At 37.0% G+C, this 21136-nt stretch overlaps 1 protein-coding gene and 1 pseudogene across 14 annotated transcripts in view; both read right to left on the bottom strand.

Moving 5' to 3' along the window:
- MYO9A (myosin IXA) overlaps window positions 1-21136 on the bottom strand; it is a 277361-nt gene that overhangs the window by 134732 nt on the left and 121493 nt on the right. For all 14 annotated transcript variants that reach the window (XM_045192856.3, XM_053928672.2, XM_053928668.2 and 11 more), the window contains one exon: window positions 14561-14756. In XM_045192856.3, the coding sequence (XP_045048791.2) occupies window positions 14561-14756 (196 nt within the window). The remainder of the gene's footprint in view (window positions 1-14560; window positions 14757-21136) is intronic.
- On the bottom strand, window positions 2075-3217 carry LOC139441061 (golgin subfamily A member 5 pseudogene; annotated as a pseudogene).

The following is a 21136-nucleotide window of genomic DNA, read 5'->3' as shown; positions in this document are numbered from 1 at the left end:
AGTGAGAAGAAAGCACCACAGAGCAGGAAAACCCAGCAGCACTTCTGTATTTATAAATCAAGAAACAAGCGGAAAACTCTGCACCTCACCGGAGACAGAATCAACTATTGGTGGGAAAGGGAAGAGAGCACCTTCAAGTGCCAAAGCTCCGTGTTAGAGCTACTGAAAGAGTGAATCACTCGGGGAATAAGGTGGGGAGTGGAGGGGTGGGGGGAGGGATTTTAGTACTGTAAATATTAGCAATAAATGGACTTAAAAGAGAATATAGGTTTTCCAGATTTGGAGGGACTTAAGTATCATTTACTCAGAAAACATCTCTAGAGTTAGGACATTAAGTTCAAATTTATGTACGTTTGCCTTTAAAATACAAAAGTGAATAGTTAACAACAGAGAGAGGCAAATTAATGAACTAAAGTTCCACTGGTGCATATCTACTGTAGAATCAAGAATGAAATACTATCCATGAGTAGTTCTCAAGGAAGAATCTTGGAAGAAGTTAAACAGAGGCAGAGTATTCAAAGAGGTCTGCAAAGCATAGTTTAGTCTAACTATAATTCCTTAAACTGTATTTCTAAATCCAGAAAACACACCCTCAGCTAAGGAGATGGAATTTTATGTCACCATAATATCAGATAATAATACACAAAAATACCAAACTTTTAAAAATGATTTTGAAAAATTTTTCACATCCAATTATTAAAAAAATGTAAGCCATTAAGGCATGGTCTCATTTGCCCAATTTGGAGAGGCCATAGTTGCGAATGTTTAATGTTTCTAAAAGACAAAACTATTGCCAAGTTACACTCCAGTAAAACTATTCTGTTCTCATTATTATCAACAACCCCTCTGTTGGCGGGCTGCTAGCATTAAGAATGTCTAGAATCAGACTAGTCTGCACTTGGTTAGTTAGGGGACAGGGGAGATACCAGGTGAGGGGACGAGGTGAGAAAAAAAATACTTGGTGAGTTCTACTCATGCTTCATCCAAGTTGTAATTTTAAAAAGTTATCAGCAGACTCTCAGGCCCTTCAAAAGTTACTTGATAATCTGATAGTCAGAAGTATGGTATGGTAGTAAAGTGTTTTATATAAAAGTTCAGGATATTAGATATACTATCATCCAGTTTTAAGAAATCGCTCAACATTACCATAGCCACTGTCCTCTATTTTCTATTTTATCTAATGAACGGTGGCAATGCTATTTGGATACGGAAAATTTTCTTACCTGTGACTGTTTTGTGTCTCATTACCATGCCTTAAGTTTTTTTAACTTCCATTCTGTTCTTTCATTCTGCTTTCTATGTCTGCTCTTAACTCTTTAACTATTTTAAATCTTATTTTACAGACTATACTAACTACTTCCAAACCTTAAAGTGATACTCCTTTTATTTGCTGTGTGTACCAACTCCCCATCTGAGTAGTTCGGTTTTCTTGGATAGTTTGTAAGTACATTTTCAGTAGGGGTTATTTTCTAAAGAAATCTCAGAAACCCATAAAAGAGGTTTATTCAGTGTTTGCTTATGCTAGTTCCTGGTCTAGTTTCGATCATTTCTTTTCCTTTTCTTTTTTTACTGATGAAATAATCTTGTGCACCCTCTTCAGCAATGTTAGGCAACTGACCCTTCTGCTGACCCCAAGTCTGGAAAAAGACAACCAATCACTGAAACTACTGGGTTCAGTTCATTTGACGTGTGGTTGGTCACGGTGCATTTCCAGTGTATAATAGAGCAAACATGGCCCAGAGGTGAAGCAAAGCCATACAGATAATTACAAAACTCGTGCTGTAGAGCCTCTTGAGAGAAAGATTCCCAGACGGACATTAAATTGGTCAACTGAACTAGCAACTGTGCGAACTTTTCCGTATATTCTTGCCAGATTAGTGTCCGTGTCATTAAAAAAAAACCAGGAACATTTCACATGATGTGTGCCTTTGCCATTGTCAACTCCAGACATGTTAACAGAAGACCCATTACTACCCTTTCCAGTGGCGGGTCTCATCTGCTGCTCAACATGCTCCCACTGGAGCATGTTGATTTTTTAAATTTCTTCTTCTCTATATTTAATTGTTTTGCAATGTGTTCTTTGTTTGACATAGATCTTCTATTCTGCCTTTAGCTCTTTAGACGTTTTATGTCCAGGTATTTGGTCTTGCAGATCTTGTAAGTTTTCTTGTTATTCTACTCACTAACCTGCTGAGCCACCATATCCTGTAATTCAGATCTCAGCTGATACATCTGACCCATCAGCTTCTGTATTTCTTCCCTTTGCACCTCTTTTTCATGTAGTTCTTTTAGGTCCATGCTATTTAGCAATACTGCTATCTAGGCCTTCAAAACCAGATCCTTCTTTTAAGCTGTTAATCAATTTCTCTTTAGATTGGAGTGTTCTAGTAGCTTTATACTTGTAGTCAATAAATTACCGTTTAAAGGACTCCAAGCTGAACTTACACATTTTGACTTGCTGCTGTAGCTCATTGACCTTCTTCTTCTCATCTGAGTATTTTCTGCCACAGTACCTGCTTCTGCCAAATTCTGATCTTTCACTTCCATTTTATTTGGGCATGCAGCACACTGATGCTGCATTTGTTTACAGCTCTCCTGGCTCTCTCTGAGTGGCATCCACTTCATGCAGTCTCTTGTGATTTTTCACTCTGTAAGGCTTCTAATGCTTCTGTGTGAGAATTCAGTAGCTGGTCAGCTTCTTAGAGTCTCACTTTCAAGACAGTTAGCTAGGAATCCATTGCACCCACCACTTCAATCAGGTCATCTATTCGGACTTAAAGTACCTGAGTTACTCACCCTTTGAATGGTCAACATTCCACTTCTCAACTCATGCTCTTAGTTTAATTTAATTCTTCTTGAGTTTCCTTGGCTCTGACATAATGAGGCCATTTCTTGTTAAAGACTGAACTTCATTCCTCAGCAGCTGATTTGCCAGTCGAAGATTAGAGAGTTCATATAATTTGCCATCATCAGCACAACAATGGGAAATTGTAACAGTGGGGATTTCCAACCCACCTCAACGTTCTTTTGACATTGTTTCTGTAAATGCCGATTCTAACTAACATGTGACTTGTACATAAACAGCATGTTTGTATAAGAATCCTAGGAATTAATTTCAAAAGATACAAACTTTAATCTTCAGGCATCCAAGCTGACCTTCATCCATGATGACGTGAAGCCAGGATTGTCTAAACCAGGATGACGCACACCGGACCATCACTTATCGGAAATGGACTGTGCTAGTCTGCACTTAGAGAACTTTTCAACTCCCTCCCTTGATCTCTTTGTTCTGCTTCTCCTCTTCCTCCCTACAAAAACCTCTGCCTGCATTGGGATGTTAAGATGGGCTTTGGGACACGAGACCCCCATCTTCCAGATGGCTGGCATCTGAATAAACCACTTTCCTTTATATCAGCACCTGCCTCGTGAGTATTGGCTTTTGAAGTGGCACACCGCTGGACCTGCATTCAGGTATATCCACTAGGCACTGGGCTATGATTAGTGCAGGAAGCATTTGATGATACAGTTTTCCTTAAAGAACCCTCTTGGACTTCATGACCAGAATCTGAATTATAAGAGGCTTCATGGCTTTTCTTCGGCGGTTCTAACGGAGGTTTGCTGGTGTCCATGGTACTGACACTTGTTGTCCAAGAACATGAAGGACAGATGTCTCGCCCCCCACCCCATTTTTTCTACCCTCTGGTAGGCTCCTTCTGTGAACTCTTAAGAAAATCAAACAGCAGATCATCATCAGGTTCTTTTTTTTTGTTTTTTTTTTTAATATTTTATTGTTTATACTATTACAGTTGTCCCGATTTTTCCCCCTTTGCCACCCTCTCTTTTTCTTTTTTTAAAATTTCCAACCAAACTGGGATGAAAGCCTAGGAACAGATGTGTTGCAACAAGGTGGGAGGCTTCCACCGTTGTGCCAGGTCCTGCTTTCACATTGTGGTGCCAGCTAAGATGGCAGATTTTTGATTTCTAATGTTATCAGCTGCTCAGGAAATGTAATTAGCTTTAAATCCAGTCTAGTAAAGTCAAATCTGTATTTTGCTGGTTGAGTTCAAAATAAACAGTATTTTTGCTACACATGATGTTGCTGGTGGTGTCTTTTCTACTGAAAGCTGTTGCAGCCCCTTAATCTACTTGGTTTAAAATCATCTCCCTTTCCGGCAAGATCAGCAAACCAAGACTAGATGGCAGCAGAAAAATCCTATATGCAAACCACAGGACTCTGGAGAAGCTGTACCACAGAACTGACACCCCTGGGCTGCCTCACTCAGAAGCTGGCTAGGAAAAGACCCAGGCTGAGAAACTTCCTCTTGTACCTGCCACGGCCCTACTACTCTTCTGGAAGATGTAGAAGGGCAGTGAGGACCCCACAACAGAGTGGCTGCCGAGCTGCCTTGGGAGCCAAGAGCAGTCACCTGGAGGCCCAGTAATTTCTTAATTTGAGAATACTCACCAAACACACACCATATATTCAGACCCCATATGCGTGCATGGTGAAAATGTGAGGCACTGATTTTTTTAAAGGTAGCTTAAGAAAAACTTATCTAAGGCATAATGATTATTGCTAATGTTCTTTCTCTAGGCAAAAACATCAGGAATAATTTTTCAATTATCTTTTCTGAGACTTAAACCCTTTGAAGCTCCTAACCACATAAAAGAGGTTTAATCCAAGCTCCACTATATCATTCAAACCTGAAACTTTGTCTTCAGTCCTGTAATAGGTTCTATAATGCCATCTCCCAGGACTTGGGCCATTTCTTAAAGTTCTATTTCAGTATATGTGCTACCAAAGTGAGCACTTAAAGGTATATTCCACACACAATAAAATCCAACAATCTCAAATATAGTTTGATGAGCTTAAACAAATATTTGTACCCATGTAATCCTCAATCAAGATATAAAATGTTTTTATCATTTCATCAAGTTACTTTATGCCCTTCCAGTACCACCCATGCTCCCTCTCAGAGGCAATCAAATTATGATTTACACTGGGTTGGCCAAAAAGTCCGATTAGTTTTTTCCGTAAAATAAAAGACACATTTTTTCCTTTTCAACAACAACTTTATTGATTTGGGTATTTTGAGTATGTCGGCTGTCTCCCACATGGTATTACATTGATTCTTCTCAATTACTGTCTCGATTTGATTGCTATCAACTTCAACTGGTCTACAGGACCATGGAGCATCGTTCAGCAAGAAATCTCCAGCAGGAAACTTCACAAATCACTTTTGACACATTCAATCAGTCACAGCACCTTCTTCAAAAGATTTGTGACTGCCCAAATCTTTTTTTGCATTTCAGTTCCTTTTTTACCTTCCTTGAAATAATAAAGCACAATATGCTGAAAATGTTGCATATATTCTTCCAGCTTCAATATTAAAATTAACTGATTTTGATAAGTTTTGTTTAATGCACACTGATATGACAGATGTCACAATACAATCTAACAAAATTATTTCAAATGAAGTTAATGACAACTAAGCACTACAAGAGCCATCTTACAGAAAAACCCAAACTTACTTTTTGGCCAACCCAGTATCACTACGCAATATATTACTTTGCCTATTAAACTAAATAAAACAACACAGAATATATCCTTTCATGTCTGGCTTTCTAGCTCAGTATTTTTTGTGGCTCATTAATTATGACTGTCAGTGGCTTCTGTCCCTTTATTGCTGAGTAATGTTACTTGGTAGGAATATATCACAACTTGGTTATCCATTCTTTCACTGACAAGTATTTTGATGTTTCCAACTACGGGCTCTAGACACATGTGTGTGTATGTTTATGTATAATAGCTTCATTGAAATATAATTCTCAAACCACACAACTCACCTGTTCAAAGGACACAAGTCAGTGGTTTTTAGTGTAACTCTCACAGCTGTTTAACCATCTCCACAATCAATTTTAGAATATCTCCATCACACCAAAAAAAACCTTATGCTCTTTAGCTATTACTCCCCTTGTCATCTTCCAGCCCACCCATTCCAGCCACAAACACTAATCAACATTCTGTCTCTACACATCGGCCTATTCTAAACATTTCACTTAGAAAAATGCTTTCAAGGTCCATTCAAGTTGTAGGATGCACTAGTAATTCATTCCTTTATAAGGCAGAATAACATTCCTGTATGAATATACCACCTTTTGACTATTCATTCACCAGTTAATGGGCATTTGGGTTGTTGCCACCTTCTGCCTATTATGAATAACGTTGCTAAGAACATCGTGTATAACATAAGTTTTTGCTGGAACACCTGTTTTCAATTCCTTTTGGATATTTACCTAAGAGTGAAATTGCTGGGTAAATTGTAACTACCAGGCTGTTTTACAACATGGCTTTATCATTTTACATTTTAACTGGGAGCACATGAGGTTTCTAAATTCACCACATCCTTACCAACATTTGTTATTACCTATCTTTTTATTGTAGTTAGCTTAGTAGATGCAAAGTGGTATCTCTGTGGTTTCCATATGCATTTCCCTGGTGACAAATTAGGCCAAGCATCTTTTCGTGTTTTTTTGACTATCTGCACAACTTCTTTGGAGAAATGTCTTTTTGGATCCTTTGCCCACTTTTTAATTGGGTTATTAGTTTTCTATTATTGAACAGTAAGACTTATGTACATATTCTAGATACTAGTTTTCTTTTTTTCATTTTTTTTCTTTCATTTTTGTCTTTGCTTTTTTATTTTGGGTTTTTTTTTCCCTTTGTATTTTCTTGGGTACTAGTTCTTTATCACATATATGATTTACAAATATTTTCTATCATTCGTGGGTTGTTCCCTCACTTCCTTAAGAGTGTCCTTTAAGGCACAAAAGTTTTTAAGTTCTGAAGAAATCTAGCCCTGACCAGTGTGGCTCACTTGGTTGGAGCATCATTCTGTACATCACAAGGTAGGGGACTCAACTTCCAATCAAGGCACACACCTAGGTTACAGGTTCGATGCCTGGTCATGGAAGGGTATGGGAGGCAACCAATCGATGGTTTGGTTTCCTTTCTCTCTCTCCCTTCATCTCTCTCTAAAGTCAATAAACATATCTTTAAAATTTTTTTTTAATTTCAGTTAAGTCAAATCTACCCACTTTTCTTTAGTCCTTTATGCTTTCGGTATTATATCAAAGAATCACTGAATAACCCAAATTGGGAAGTGTGAGTCTTCCCACTTTGTTCTTCCTTTATTTCTGGATCTCTTTATGTATCAGTTTTAGGATTAGCTTATCAATTTCTGCATAAAGATAGCTGAGGTTACGACAGATTAAGTATTGCCATCTTACTTATGTAAAACCTGCCACTGCATAAACACACAATATTTTTCCATTTATTGAAGTATTCTGTAAGCTTTTCAATAATGTTTTATAGTTTTCAGGGAACGATTCTTGCAATTCTTTTGTTAAATTTATTAATAAGAACTTTATACTTGTTGGTGCTCTTATAGTTGGAACACCAACTTAATTTCATTTTCAGGTTGTTGATTGCGAGTGTGTAGAAACACAACTGATTTTCCACGTTGCTCTTGTGGCCTGCAGCCTCGATACCTCATTTATTAGCTCTAATATATGTTCCTGTGGATTCCTTAGGATATTCTATACACACTTTGTCATACACAAACAAAATGGTTTCTTCCTTTCTGATCTGATGTCCTTTATTTCTTTTCCTGCCTAACCGCTCTCATCAGGACCTCCAGGCAATGCTGAATAGAAGCAGTGAAACCCAGCATCCTTGTCTTGGTTCTGATCTTAGGAGAAAAGCACTCAGCTATTCACCACTGAGTATGATGTACGCTTTGGGTTTAACACAGACCCCTTACTAGGCTGAGGAAGTCTCCTTCTATTTCTTATTTGTCAAGTGTTGTTAATAATGAAAAACATGAAAAGTCGTTGGCTTTTATTAAGTGCTTTCTTCATGTCTACTATGATTTTTGTCTTTTATTCCATTAATGTGGTATATTACATCAATTTGATTTGATTTTTTAGAAAGATTTTATTTATTTATTTTTAGACAGAGTGGAACAGAGGGAGAAAGAAGAGAGAGAGAAGAATCAATGTGTGATTGCCTCTTGCACACCCCCTACTGGGAACCTGGCCCGCAACCCAGGCCACATATGCCCCGACTGGGAAACGAACTGGCCACTCTTCAGTTTTCAGACTGGCCTTCAATCCACTGAGCCACACTAGCCAGGGCCAATTTGATTTTTATAAATTAAACCAACCTTGCTTTCCTGGATAAATTCCCTAGATCACAGTGTTCCCTAGATCATAGTGTTTATAATGTATAATATTTTTTATATATTGGGGGATTCAGATTGCTAGAATTTTGTTGAGGATTTTTTTGTGAGGAATACTGGTCTGTGATTTTCATTTCTGTGATGTCTTGTTTGGTATCCAGGCAATAATGGCCCCACTGAAGAAGAATAAAACTATTCCTTCATATTCCATTTTGGGAAAAGTTTATAAAAGATTGGTGTAAATTCTTTTTTAAGTATAAGATAAAGTTCATCAATAAATTCATTGTTACTTAGCTTTGCTTTACGAGAAGCTTTCAATATTCTATACCTCTGGGCAGTTTAATTATGATGTATGTATCTACATTTAGATCTCTTCAAATTCACCCTCCTTGTAGTTTGTTGAGCTTCTTTGACATGCAAATTAATTTTCTCATCAAATTTGAGGGCTTTTGCCCTGGCTGGTATGGCTCAATGGATTTAGCACTGGCCTGTGAAAGGGTTGCCAGCTCGATTCCCAGTCAGGGCACATCCCTGGGTTGCAGGCCAGGTCCCCAGTAGGGGGCGCTTGAGAGGCAACCACACATTGATGTTTCTCTCCTTCTCTTTCTCCCTCTCTTCCCCTCTGTCTAAAAATAAATAAATGAAATCTTTTTTTAAAAACGTGAGGACTTTTGGCCATTTCTGGAAATAAGTATTATTTCTGCCCCTTTCTCTCTGTTCCTTCTGGGATCCCAGATGTTGGTATGCTTTACTGGTGTCTCACAGGTCTAGAAGCTCTGTTCATTTTTCTGAATATTTTCTTTCTGTCCCTTAGACCTGATAATTGCAACTGATCAGTCTTGAAGTTTAGCAATTCTGAATTCTGCCTATTCAAATATTCTGTTGAACTCTCATATAGTAAGATTTTTATGTCAGTGTACTTTTTCTCCCACTTCAATATACATATACATACATACTTGATAGTCTCTATTTGATGAAACATTATTCTCAAACTTTCCTTTAGTTCTTCAGATATTGTTGCCTTAGGTCTTTGAACATATTTAAAATAGTTTAATGGAACTATTTAGTTCCATTAATAGTTTAAAACTATTAAACTATTAGTTCCACTATTAGTTCCACTAATAGTTTAATAGTTTAATTGAACTTACTTCTCTAGTAAGTTCAATGTCTGGGTTTCCTTAAGGGCAGCTTCTTGTAGTTGCTGCTATTTGTTTAGGATTTACCTGAACTAATTCCGTAAAGTTTGTATTCTTTGTCGCATGTGACCATGGAAATCTCTGCTCAGTTAGCATAGTGATCAGCTAATGATTTCAGACACATATCTTTGCATGCCTGAAACCAATAAATCTCCAGTCTTTGCCAGGGGTCACTGTGTATGATGTGCTGGGCTCACATTCAACACTCAGCTAGGTTGTTTACAACTCTGCCTTGTCCTTCACTACCTGCTTGCATAGTGTCCAAAGGCTATCCAGAGGTGAGAAATCAGGAACATCTCGGGTCTTCTCTGAGCTTGCATATAGCCCAGGGCATGTACACAGCCCTATGTATGCCTTGACCATCTAAGATTCCCATGAATACATGGGAACTTTTCAAAGCATGATAGAGACTTCATTCTCTAGCTTTTCCTTTTAAGCATTTTGGTTACTTTTTACCCCAACTATTATCTACTGCATCAGGCAGATGCAATGTTCAATAATTGCTTCTGATTGTTTCTAGACAACACCCCTAGGTAAAATGGTATATCACACTGGGCAAGCACTGAGTCAGGTTAAAGACAGTCTTGCAAGTAGGGTCTTCCAGGGAAGACCCAACAGATTGAATAATGAAAATTCTCTGGAAATGGGGCTTGGAAAGAGCTCTGACACTCCTCTACTCTCTCTCATGGTTGCCACGGGGCTGCTTTTCTTTGCGCTTCACGGTGTTAGTTTCAAGGCTACAGTGGAGGGGTGGAAGAAACAGTGCAAATTAAAATGCTACAAAGTGCACCATCTTTACCAATATCCAGCTCTTTTTGTTTGTATGAACAGTTTCAAAATTACTGCAAGCCTTTGATGAATTTCCTGAATTCTGACACTTTTTTGCAAGTGTTCTTGTTGCTTTTATGGAAGAGAGAATTTTCAGAGGTCCTTACTCTGTCATTCACTGACGTTCAAAATAAAGCCTTTACTCTTTAACCATCACACTACAGTGCCTGATGCGAGAGTGATTTGTAAATCGGGGTCAGGGATTTTTGTTTTGCTTTGTTTTTTTAAATCCATTTAACTGTCTTCAGTATTGAGTAGAATTGTGAGCAGAGTCCTCCATGGAAATCCTAGACCCCTGGTGATATCCAAATCAGTTTTAGTATCCGGTCATTTGTGGAAATACACGGTCACTGAAACCCTTCCATTACTTGCAGAAACAAATGGGAGCACATTGGAGCTACACAGTCCAATGAGTGGGGTATGGAAGAAGAATAGGTTAAATGGGAACCATTAAAACTCTCTATTGGTGGGGGGCATGGTGGGGCAGAAATGGAGATGGTTGTACTTGAACAACAATAAAAAAAGTTAAAAAAAAAACCCTATCTGCAGACACTATATGAATGACTTTAGCTTCTCTCCCTGTAGATGAAGAAACTGAATGACACTTTCAACCGTTTTCTTACTGCAGCTTAATTCCCCATCTCTGTCTAGTCTTTTTAGAGTGACTAAAATCCTCTTTGGCAACATGTTTATGTAACTTGAAAAGAACCAAATAAAGCATTACTGTTCTCACTTCTACATTCTGTATAATTCAGGGGCAAATTATGATCTCCCCTGTATGCACTAAGCCAGGCTTTTCTTATTCAGGGGGATTAAGTCAGAGGCAAGGGAGATGATACCGCTGGAATACCTGTCCTCCAATACCTCGCTACTGGCCAGACAAACCACTACCATGTCTCTCTCTACCACCCAACAAAGCCAACACGTAGGCTTCACTCAGACTGCCGACATATGACCACTAAGAACACTTTGTGGTTTCCTGGCCACCATAATACAAGCACCACAACTGTAACAGATTTATCCTTTAAAAAAAAATAAATTGACTTAATTCTGATTTAAGGGACGTAAAATGGCACTGTGTCCTTTAATCTGAAAGTCTGTAAAAAAGTGGCAGTTAAAAGTAGATTTTAAGTTGATATTCTCATTTGTGCTCAGTTGGCTTCACGAAAAAAAAAATGTCAGGGAATTTCTTAACAAAATCCAGAATTTCTTTTTATCACTGTAAGGATATTTGTTGGCAATAAGTTAAGAGTCCATTGAAATTTTTGTAAAGATAGTCACAAAAGAAGTAATATTGTACTTCTGCAGTCTACATCTTCTATCTTCATTAGAAGTATGATCTTTGACCTCTTATTCTCATTCAAGATCTGAACTTAATTTTCTTCTGCCTTCCATATGTTCTGCTTCTGCTTAAATAATCTCTAATTGCTATTTTACTTTGATATGTTTGCACACTATTTACAATCATTATAAAAACTCTGAATCTACTGCTTAATCCATTTCAGTTATTCCATTAGTTTTTATTTTACAATGCTACAATTTTTAACTTTATCTTATCTTTTTATCCCAAAACCATCAGAAAATAATAGGTGGTGAGTGATGTGGAGGGAGCAAAAATGCTAAATGCTGGCACTGACAATAATATACAGTGACAATTATTCTCGGTAACATATCTGCTCACTCACTGCCTCAAAATGCAAATGAAGTATAGTTTTCCTTTTCCTTCACAAAAAGTAAGACTTATAAACTGTATCCAAAGGGGACTTGTAGGGTGTTGGTAATACTCCTTCTCTTAACCCTGGTGGTGGTGACGAGAGTGTCTTCACTTTGTGACCACCCACTGAGCTGTACATTTTTGTTTTGTGCACGGTCCTTTACGCATGTCACATCCCAGAGTAAAAGAGTATCCAAAAATAGTTTGTCACATAAAACCTCTAAGTGGGGCAGGGAGAAAAACTAGATTACAAAACAAGAAGAATCCAGAAATTATTATAGCAGAGACAATACAGGTTCAATTTGTTGATCATTATTAACGCTGAATATTTTTGTATAAATTGGTTATTACACACATACAACCAGCTTCCACAAACATTTTAAATGCCAAAGGTGCATACAATGCAAATAATATTTATAGACTAGAATATATTTAATATTAAATACAAGAAAAATTGTTTTGCTTAGTTACATCTTAGCAGGATACTTATCAATTTCAAAAATTTCAAAGTTGGTAAGTCCATTGCAGTAAATAAAAACAATTACTAATGTAAAAGATAAAAACTTTTCCTTAAAACTTTTGGCAAAGATAATTTCTTAGAAATAGCTTTGTAAAAGGCAAGTAAGTTTAAAATACTCCTTTTAAACTATAATTCTCCCTTATCTACAAAGGCCAAATTTGCACATATTAAAATCTGAAAAACAGAAATTAAATTCAATTAGTTTTTGTCTCTCATTTTAGAAATAAAACCTCCCAAATAAAGTTAATCATTTCAAATATATCAAAGCTGAAATTAAAGTTTACTTATTATTCCTCTCAGTATTTATTAATAAAAAGCACAAATGCCAAAAAGCCATATAAGTCAGTCTCAGAGTCCTAAAAACACAGGTGAACCCGAGCACACTTCCACTGCAGCTTCTCTGGGCAGAAAATAGATTTTGAATGAATGCATACATATATTATAAAATGCTCGCCATGCAGCGACGGTCTAAGGCTAGAACTACAGCAACCAACCGTGTGGCTGCAGAAGGTAACAAGTGCTTACAAAGACGTCCTGGCTCAGAATGCGAAACGGGATATTGTATAATTTAAGGAAAAGGCATACAGAAAAAGCAACCTGCTTTAACCATTTCTAAATTTCAAAGTAAAATTCAACAAGCTCTGTTAAGGGTAAGAGGGAAAAAATTAATACTTCACAAACTGATGGTTCCCAGGTATTTTTACCGTCATAATTTTGAAGGCGGTATTAACACTCCAAGAAAAACTACTAATAGCTGCAAAATCAGTCAAGAGAAGAGAAGACACTTGGCTGATTACTGAGGTCAGGGTATCTCCACTACACTACACTACCTCCACCCTAATTTTTCTGTGTCCTCAGCTAGGCTTCCACATTCAGTAATTTATTTTCAGTAAAAACTATCAAAAAGCACAAAAGGTTATCAATATTAAATTCTATATAATTAAATAACAATTACATTTACTTTTTGTTTATTATTTTTTCCAGTTTAAAAGAAAAGCCCTTTTATATAAAAAGACTCAAATAGGTTTTAAGTAATAGAAAAAATATACCTGGCAAACAGTAAGCATAAGAAACTTTGTGTAGCTATGTTAACATCATAGAAAATGAACTTAAAGATAAAAATATTATAAAAGATTAAAAAGGCATTTTATAATAATAAAGTGTCAACTCATCAAGAATACATAAAAATTCTAAGTAAGTATGTACCTAGTAACTGAGCTTCAAAAGACATGAAGCAAAAACTGACGGAACTAACATATATTAATACTCCTTTTTCAGTAGTTAAAAGAATAAAAAGATTTTAAAAATTGTAAGGATATAGATGATATGAACAAAACTACCAATCAATATAACCTTATTAATATTTATAGAACGCTATAATTAACTGCAGAATACACATTCTTTCCAAATTTACATGAAACGCTTACCAATGTTCACCGTAAACTAGGTCATAAAATAAGTCTCCACAATTTCAGAAGATTTAAATCTTATAGGCTTTGTTCTTTGACTACAGCAGAAACAAACTAGAAACTAGTAACCAATTAGAAAGTAGTAACAATATGATACCTAGAAAAAAATTAAAAATTAAATGGCATACTTTAAAATAACCAATGGGTCAAAGAAGAAATCACAAGGTATATTTTACCTATTTCAATTGAATTAAAATAAAAATAGTATATTAAGTTGTGTGAAATATAACTAAGGCAGTAATAAGAGAGACATGTATAGCTTTAAGTGCTTATATATTAGAAACAAAGAAAGGTTTCAAATTATCTCCCTAAAACACCAATGTCTTACTGAGTACCTACTAAATACCAGGTGCTTTATACTCGTTATTCCTCTCAGTATTTATTAATAAAAAGTACCAACCTATATATATACACATCCACCATATATCTATTCAATTCACTCACATAAAGTTCAGTAGAACAAATTACATCTGAAACATGATGTTAGGGTATGGTAAGAAACAGAACAGAGTAAAATTATTATGTCTCTGCTCCTTAGAGAGGTAAAAAAATTTAAAGATGAAACATGGTAGAATACTAATACTACTGCTTACCAGTTTTTCTCTGAATGTGTCTTTTCCCAGCTTCCCTGAAAGCAACCACGCCTCTGAAAAATGCTCGGAGAACCGCCCATCGAAAAACAGCTACAGGATCAATTCCAATCATCCCAGAGATAAATGCATTCTTGCTACTTCTCAGAAGAGCTACAATGTCAGGGCGCATATGATCTGTATTTTTTTCCCGAAAATCCTAGATGAAAAAAGTATCAGTGTTATTCATGAAAAAAATTATTAAACCAATAAGATAATGGGTGGCACGTTTGAACGGTGGTTGAATAAGGACTATCAAAGTGATTTCTGTTCTAGGTAGCTAACTGAACAAAATATCTTCTATAAAGTCCCACCCAAGCCTAAAACTATTAGATTCTACACTACATTTGCATTAGAAATAATATTCCACAATTGTACTGCAACTTGTTAAACACTAGTCAGGGACAGCCTCTCTGAAGGGGTAGCATATAAAATAACAAAAAAGGTGAATAACTAAAAGGAGCCAGGCATAAAAAGGTCAGGAACAGCATTCCAACCAAACAGAACATCTTTGCTAGGTGGTGATGAATTGAACAAGAGAAAAGCATTAAGAGCAAGGGCTAGAGCATTCTGGGAAAGAGTAAGTGTAGTGGAAGATTAGACAAATAAAAAAGCTAGGTAGACTACATAAGCCTGAGTTAGGAGCCTGGATTTTATTGAAGTGTAAAGAAAAGTCACTGGAAGGATAACGATGCAAGCTAAATGGTGTTTTCTAAACACCACTGGTTGTCATGGAGGGAACAGAGAAAGGGAGACCAGCTATTGCAATATTCCAAATAAGAGCTGACAGTGACTGGGACCACGCCGGTAGTGAGAATAGAAGGGAGAATAGTGATCATCTGTGTATGTTACGGAGGTAAGGCAAAGGACTAGTTGGCGAATTAGGGTATGGTGAGAGAATGAGGGAATTAGGTTAATGTCTGGATTTGGGGTTTGAGTAACTAGGTGAACGAAGGTGCCATATACTCATATGGAGAAGACCAGAGAGAAGAGAAGGTTTGGAGGTAGGAAATGAGGATGAAGAGCTCAGTTCTGGTTTCAGATGGTAAGGGTATCTTAATAACAAGTAACATTTATGAAGACGTTACTATGTGTACTGGCACTCTTCTACGCATTTTATATGAATTATCTCATTTAAGCTCATTTTATTCTTCTAACAATTCCCTGAAGTAGATATTATTCCTATTTCATAGATGAGGATACTTGGTCACAGAGAGGTTGGGTATCTTGGCCCCTATCATACAGGAAGTGGAAGACAAGAGGTTCGAACACAACCACTCGTAACTACTACAGACATCAAGGAGGCAGATGGATGTGTGTGCCTGGGGTCCTACAGAGACTCCAGAAAACACATATGAACATCATCTGCATTTTAACAGCTGGCTAAGATTACTCAAGGACAGGAAATACGCAGTGAAAACCCCTGCCAAAGCATGGATTGAGGTTGGAGGGGACAGAACACAAGAAAATAGATTAAAATACTCCATATAAAGATAGGGAGGGCAAAAACCTCACCAGAAGAAGGTCCCAGACTGATACGTGCAGTCTAGGTATTTCGCTATAACCACACCCAGATGGAAGCACTGAAACTTGGTGAGTCAATCACTTTAAGTTCCCGCAGCTTTACAAGACAGCTCTAACTCAGAATTATACTATGAGGAACATGCCTAGTATGATGTCATCCACCCTCTCGTCCAGAAGTCAGTTGGACTCATCCAAGTAACTTTAGGGCTTTCCTTTCCTAATTCCTCTTTCTTCACTTGGAGAATAGGGAAAAAGGGGAAAACAGCCAGATGTCTAGGTTCTTGGCTTGTCCCTAAATATACATTGAATAAAAGTACAGGTGGCAGGGGCAAAAAGAGGTTTACAGTTGCTCATTCAAAAATAGTAAACAAAACAACAATAAACTCTGTGTTTTGCAAACGTACAACTGTAAAACCTACTCTTGCCCCACCGGGTATAAATGATAAACTCAGTGAAACTAAGTAAGCATTTTCTAGTCCAGATCACACCACTGCCTCTACCACTACTGTCATTAGCTAATACCTACCAACAGCGGACAAGATGCCAGGCACTATTTTAAGCACTATACATACCTATTCAATTCTATCAATTACTCAATAAAGTAGAATCAATTAAAAGCCACACTTCACTGATAAGTAAACAGAGAAGTATAGAACCTTGCCAAAGGCCACACACAGTAAGTACCACTGCAAGAACTGAAACACCAATCTGCCCTACCCCAAGACCACCCGTCCTGTAACTATACTGTACAATCTGAAATTCCAGAATTCTTTTCTATGATGACTGCCGAATGTTGGCAGAGACCTTCATTTTCCACACGCAATGGTCTTGTCTCTTTGTCTACACAGTTCTAGATTTCTAACTACATTTCATATACTAGTCACATCGTTGTTCTTGAAACTCATTTCTCTTGGTTTCTGTAACAACACATTTTGTGATTTACTACCTACATCTTGTACACCCCTCTCAGTCCCCACTCTGGTCCTGTATTAGAATCTCTTAAGGGTCTGATCCTATGTTGTCTTATATTTTTCACTCAATCAGCTCACATCAGGTGATCTCCTTGATCTCAACCATGATGATGGCGTAAGCACTATATGATAAGACCCAAATCTGTATTTCCAGCTCAGATCTTTCTTATTAAGTCTGAGATCCATTTACACATCTTAAAGGTATTGCAAACTTGAAAGAATGCACTCACCAGTGAGATGAGGTGGGCCTGGAATTTCCTTTGATGGAAAGTTTAAAACTACTGATTCAAATTATTTTAACAGACATGAGATATTCAGGTTTTCCTATATTTTCTGGTGTCATTTATAGTAATATATATTTTTCATGGAATTTTCCATTTTATCTATGTTGTCAAATTTGTTAGCAGAATATGTTCATATCCTTTTAATATCTATAGGGCACATATAGTTAAGTTTCCTTTTTCATTTCTGATATCTGTAATTTGTGAACCCGTTTCTTGCAATTATTACTTATTTTCTACTCCCTTTACTTATGTCATTTTCTGTTATCTTCTCAAGGAACCGACATTTGCCTTTGTCAATTTCTGTACTGCAGGTCTGCACCCTAACGCACTGATCTCTGTTCTTCCCTCCATTGTTTTCTTCTTCTAAATTTGGGGGGCTTTAATTTGCTGAGGTTTTTTAAAATAATTTTTTACTTTTCAATTACAGTTAACATACAATTAGGTTCAGGTATACAAAACAGTGATTAAACATCAATATAACTTACAAATAATCACACCAGTAAGTCTAGTACCCACGACACCACATATGGTTATTGCAATATATTAACTATATTCTCAATACTGTACTTTATAACTTCTGAGTGCTTTTATAACTAATGATTTCTACATCTCAATACCTTCCTATTTTTCACCCATACAGCCCAACGCCTCTCCCATTTGGAAACCATCAAAATGTTCTCCGTATCTATGAGTTTGTTTGGTTTGTTTATTAATTTTGTTTTTTAGATTTTACACAAAAGTGAAACCACATGGAATTTGTCTTTCTTTAGCTGACCCATTTCACTTAGCATTATACCCTCTACGTCCATTCTTTGGTGCAGATGGCAAGATTCTGTTCTTCTTATGCATGAGTCATAGATTCCATTATACATATGAGGTCTGTCCAGATAAAGTCCAGCCATTATTAACATAATGAGAATGGTTTGTGTGACACAGATGTAACCTGGCAGCCAAGGAGAGTAGACTGGAATGCACATGCGTGAACAATGTTGACTTCACTGTACTGGTCAGTGGGAGCGGTGGACGCCATTGAGTGAGCATGTGCACGATGTGGAAGTCACATTAAAAGTGACTGAGCGAGTACAGCAATGAATGGATCTGAATCAAATTTTGTGTTAACAAATCAATAAATGTAACACTTCACATAAACAATACAAAAGACAAAAAAAACACATGATCGTATCAATAAATGCTGAAAAAGTATTTGATAAAGTACAGCACCCATTTACAATAAAATGCTCAGCAAAATGGGAATAGACAGAGCATACCTCAACATAATAAAGGCCATATACAAGAAACCTACAGTCAACATCATACTCAATGGGCAAAACCTAAAAGCTTTCTCACTAAGAACAGGCACAAGACAAGGGTGTCTGCTTTCACCACTTCTATTCAACTTGGTATTGGAAGGTCTAGCCGCAGAGATCAGACAAGAAAAAAGAAATAAAAGACATCCAAAATGGAAAGGAGGAAGTAAAGCTGTCACTGTTTGCAGATGACATGATAGTGTACATAGAAAACCCTACAGACTCCAACAAAAATCGATTCGACCTAATAAATGAATTTGGCAAGACAGCAGGATATAACATCAACATTCAGAAATCGAAGGCATTTTTGTATACCAACAATGAAATATCAGAAATAGAAATTAGGAAAATAAATCCCATTTACTATAGCAACAAGAAAAATAAAATACTTAGGAATAAACTTAACCAAGGACATAAAAGAGCTGTACTCAGAAAACTACACAACACTGAAGAAAGAAATTAAGGAAGACACAAATAAATGGAAGCATATACCATGTTCATGGATTGGAAGAATTAACATCATCAAAATGTCCATACTACCCAAAGCAATCTATAGGTTCAATGTAATCCCTATCAAAATACCAATGGCATATTTCACGGATATAGAAGAAACATTTCAAAAATTTATATGGTACCATAAATGACCCTGAATAGCCTCAGCAATTTTGAGGAAAAACAACAAAGTAGGAGGCATCACAATACCTGATATCAAACTGTACTACAAGACCACTGTAATCAAAACAGTCTGGTACTGGCATAAGAACAGACACAGAGAACAATGGAGCAGAACAGAGAGTCCAAAAATAAACCCACGTCAATATGGTCAGTTATTATTTGACAAAGGAGGCAGGAACATTAAATGGAGTAAAAATAGCCACTTCAATAAATGGCACTGGAAAACCTGGGCAAGTACATGTAAAAAGATTAAGCTAGACCACCAACTTATACCATATACAAAAATAAACTCTAAATGGATAAAAAACTTAAATAAAAGTTGTGACACCGTAACAGTTCTAGAGAAAAACATAAGCAGGAAAATTTCAGATATACCACACAGCAATATTTTCACCAAGAAATCCCCTAGGGCAAGGGATATATAGGAAAGAATAAACAAATGGAACTACATCAAACTAGTAAGTTTCTGCATGGCTAATGAAAACATCAATAGAGCGGAAAGGGAACCAACAGTATGGGAAAATTTATTTGCCAATGATACTTCAGACAAGGGTTTGACCTCTGGAATATATAAAGAACTCACATGACTCCACAGTAAGAAGACAAACAATCCAATTAAAAAATGGACAAAGGACCTGAACAGATACTTCTCCAAAGAGGACAAACACATAGTCACATGAAAAAACACTCAACACCACTAGACATTAGAGAGATGCAAATTAAAACCACAGTGAGATAGCACTTCACACTGGTCAGAGTGGCCATCATTAATAAATCAACAAATACAAAGTTTTGATGAGGTTATGGAAAAAAGGGAACCATAGTACACAGTTGGTGGGAATGCAGACTGGTCCAGCCCCTGTAGAAAACAGTATGGAATTTCCTCAAAAAACCAGAGATGGAACTGCTTTTCAATTCAGTGATCCCACTGCTGGGATTATATGCTAAGAATCCTGAATCACCAATTCAAAAGGACCTATGCACCCCTATGTTCAGAGCAGCATTATTCATAATAGCCAAGTGCTGGAAACAGCCTAAATGCCCATCAATAAATGAGTGGATCAAAAAACTGTGGTACATCTACACAATGGAATACTACACGTCAGAAAAAAAGGAGCTCTTATCCTTTGCTATAGGGTGGATGAAACTGGAGAGCATTATGCTAAGTGAAATAAACCAGGTGGTAAAAGACAAACACCATATGATCTCACCTCTAAGTGGAACCTAATCAACAAAAGAGACAAATGAGCAAAATAGAACCAGAGACTTGGAAATAAAGAACAAACAGTTACCAGAAGGGAGTGAGGAGGGGGATAATGGGGAAAAGAAAGGGAAGGGGCAAACCAAGGAAAACAAAGAGAAGACCCATGGACATGGACAATGGGGGACAATTTACTGTGGGAGTAGGGGTGGATAGGGCAGGGGAGAACAGTGGGGAAAAAGGCCTGACAACTGAACAATTGAAAAAACAAAAAAAATGAATATGAAAATTTGCAAAAAAAATTTGCATTAAGCTTGAACATCAGTGTGCAATCTATTCAGACGATTCAGAAGGCTGCAGCTATGGGCAACTGGTGTTTGGCAGCTTCATCATGAAAGTGCGCCCACTAATGCATCACATCTCGCGCAGAGTTTTTTTGTGAAACATCAAATCGCTCAGGTGACTCAAACCCCCTACAACCCTGATTTGGTGCTCTGCAACTTCAGACTTTTCCCAAAACTAAAATCACCTTTGAAAGGGAAGAGATTTCAGACTGTTCATGAAATTCAGGAAAATAC

Source organism: Desmodus rotundus, chromosome 7, assembly GCF_022682495.2.
Source record: "Desmodus rotundus isolate HL8 chromosome 7, HLdesRot8A.1, whole genome shotgun sequence".
Taxonomy (NCBI): domain Eukaryota; kingdom Metazoa; phylum Chordata; class Mammalia; order Chiroptera; family Phyllostomidae; genus Desmodus; species Desmodus rotundus.
Note: the sequence above shows the minus strand (reverse complement) of the source record. Positions and strands in the feature narration are given on the sequence as shown.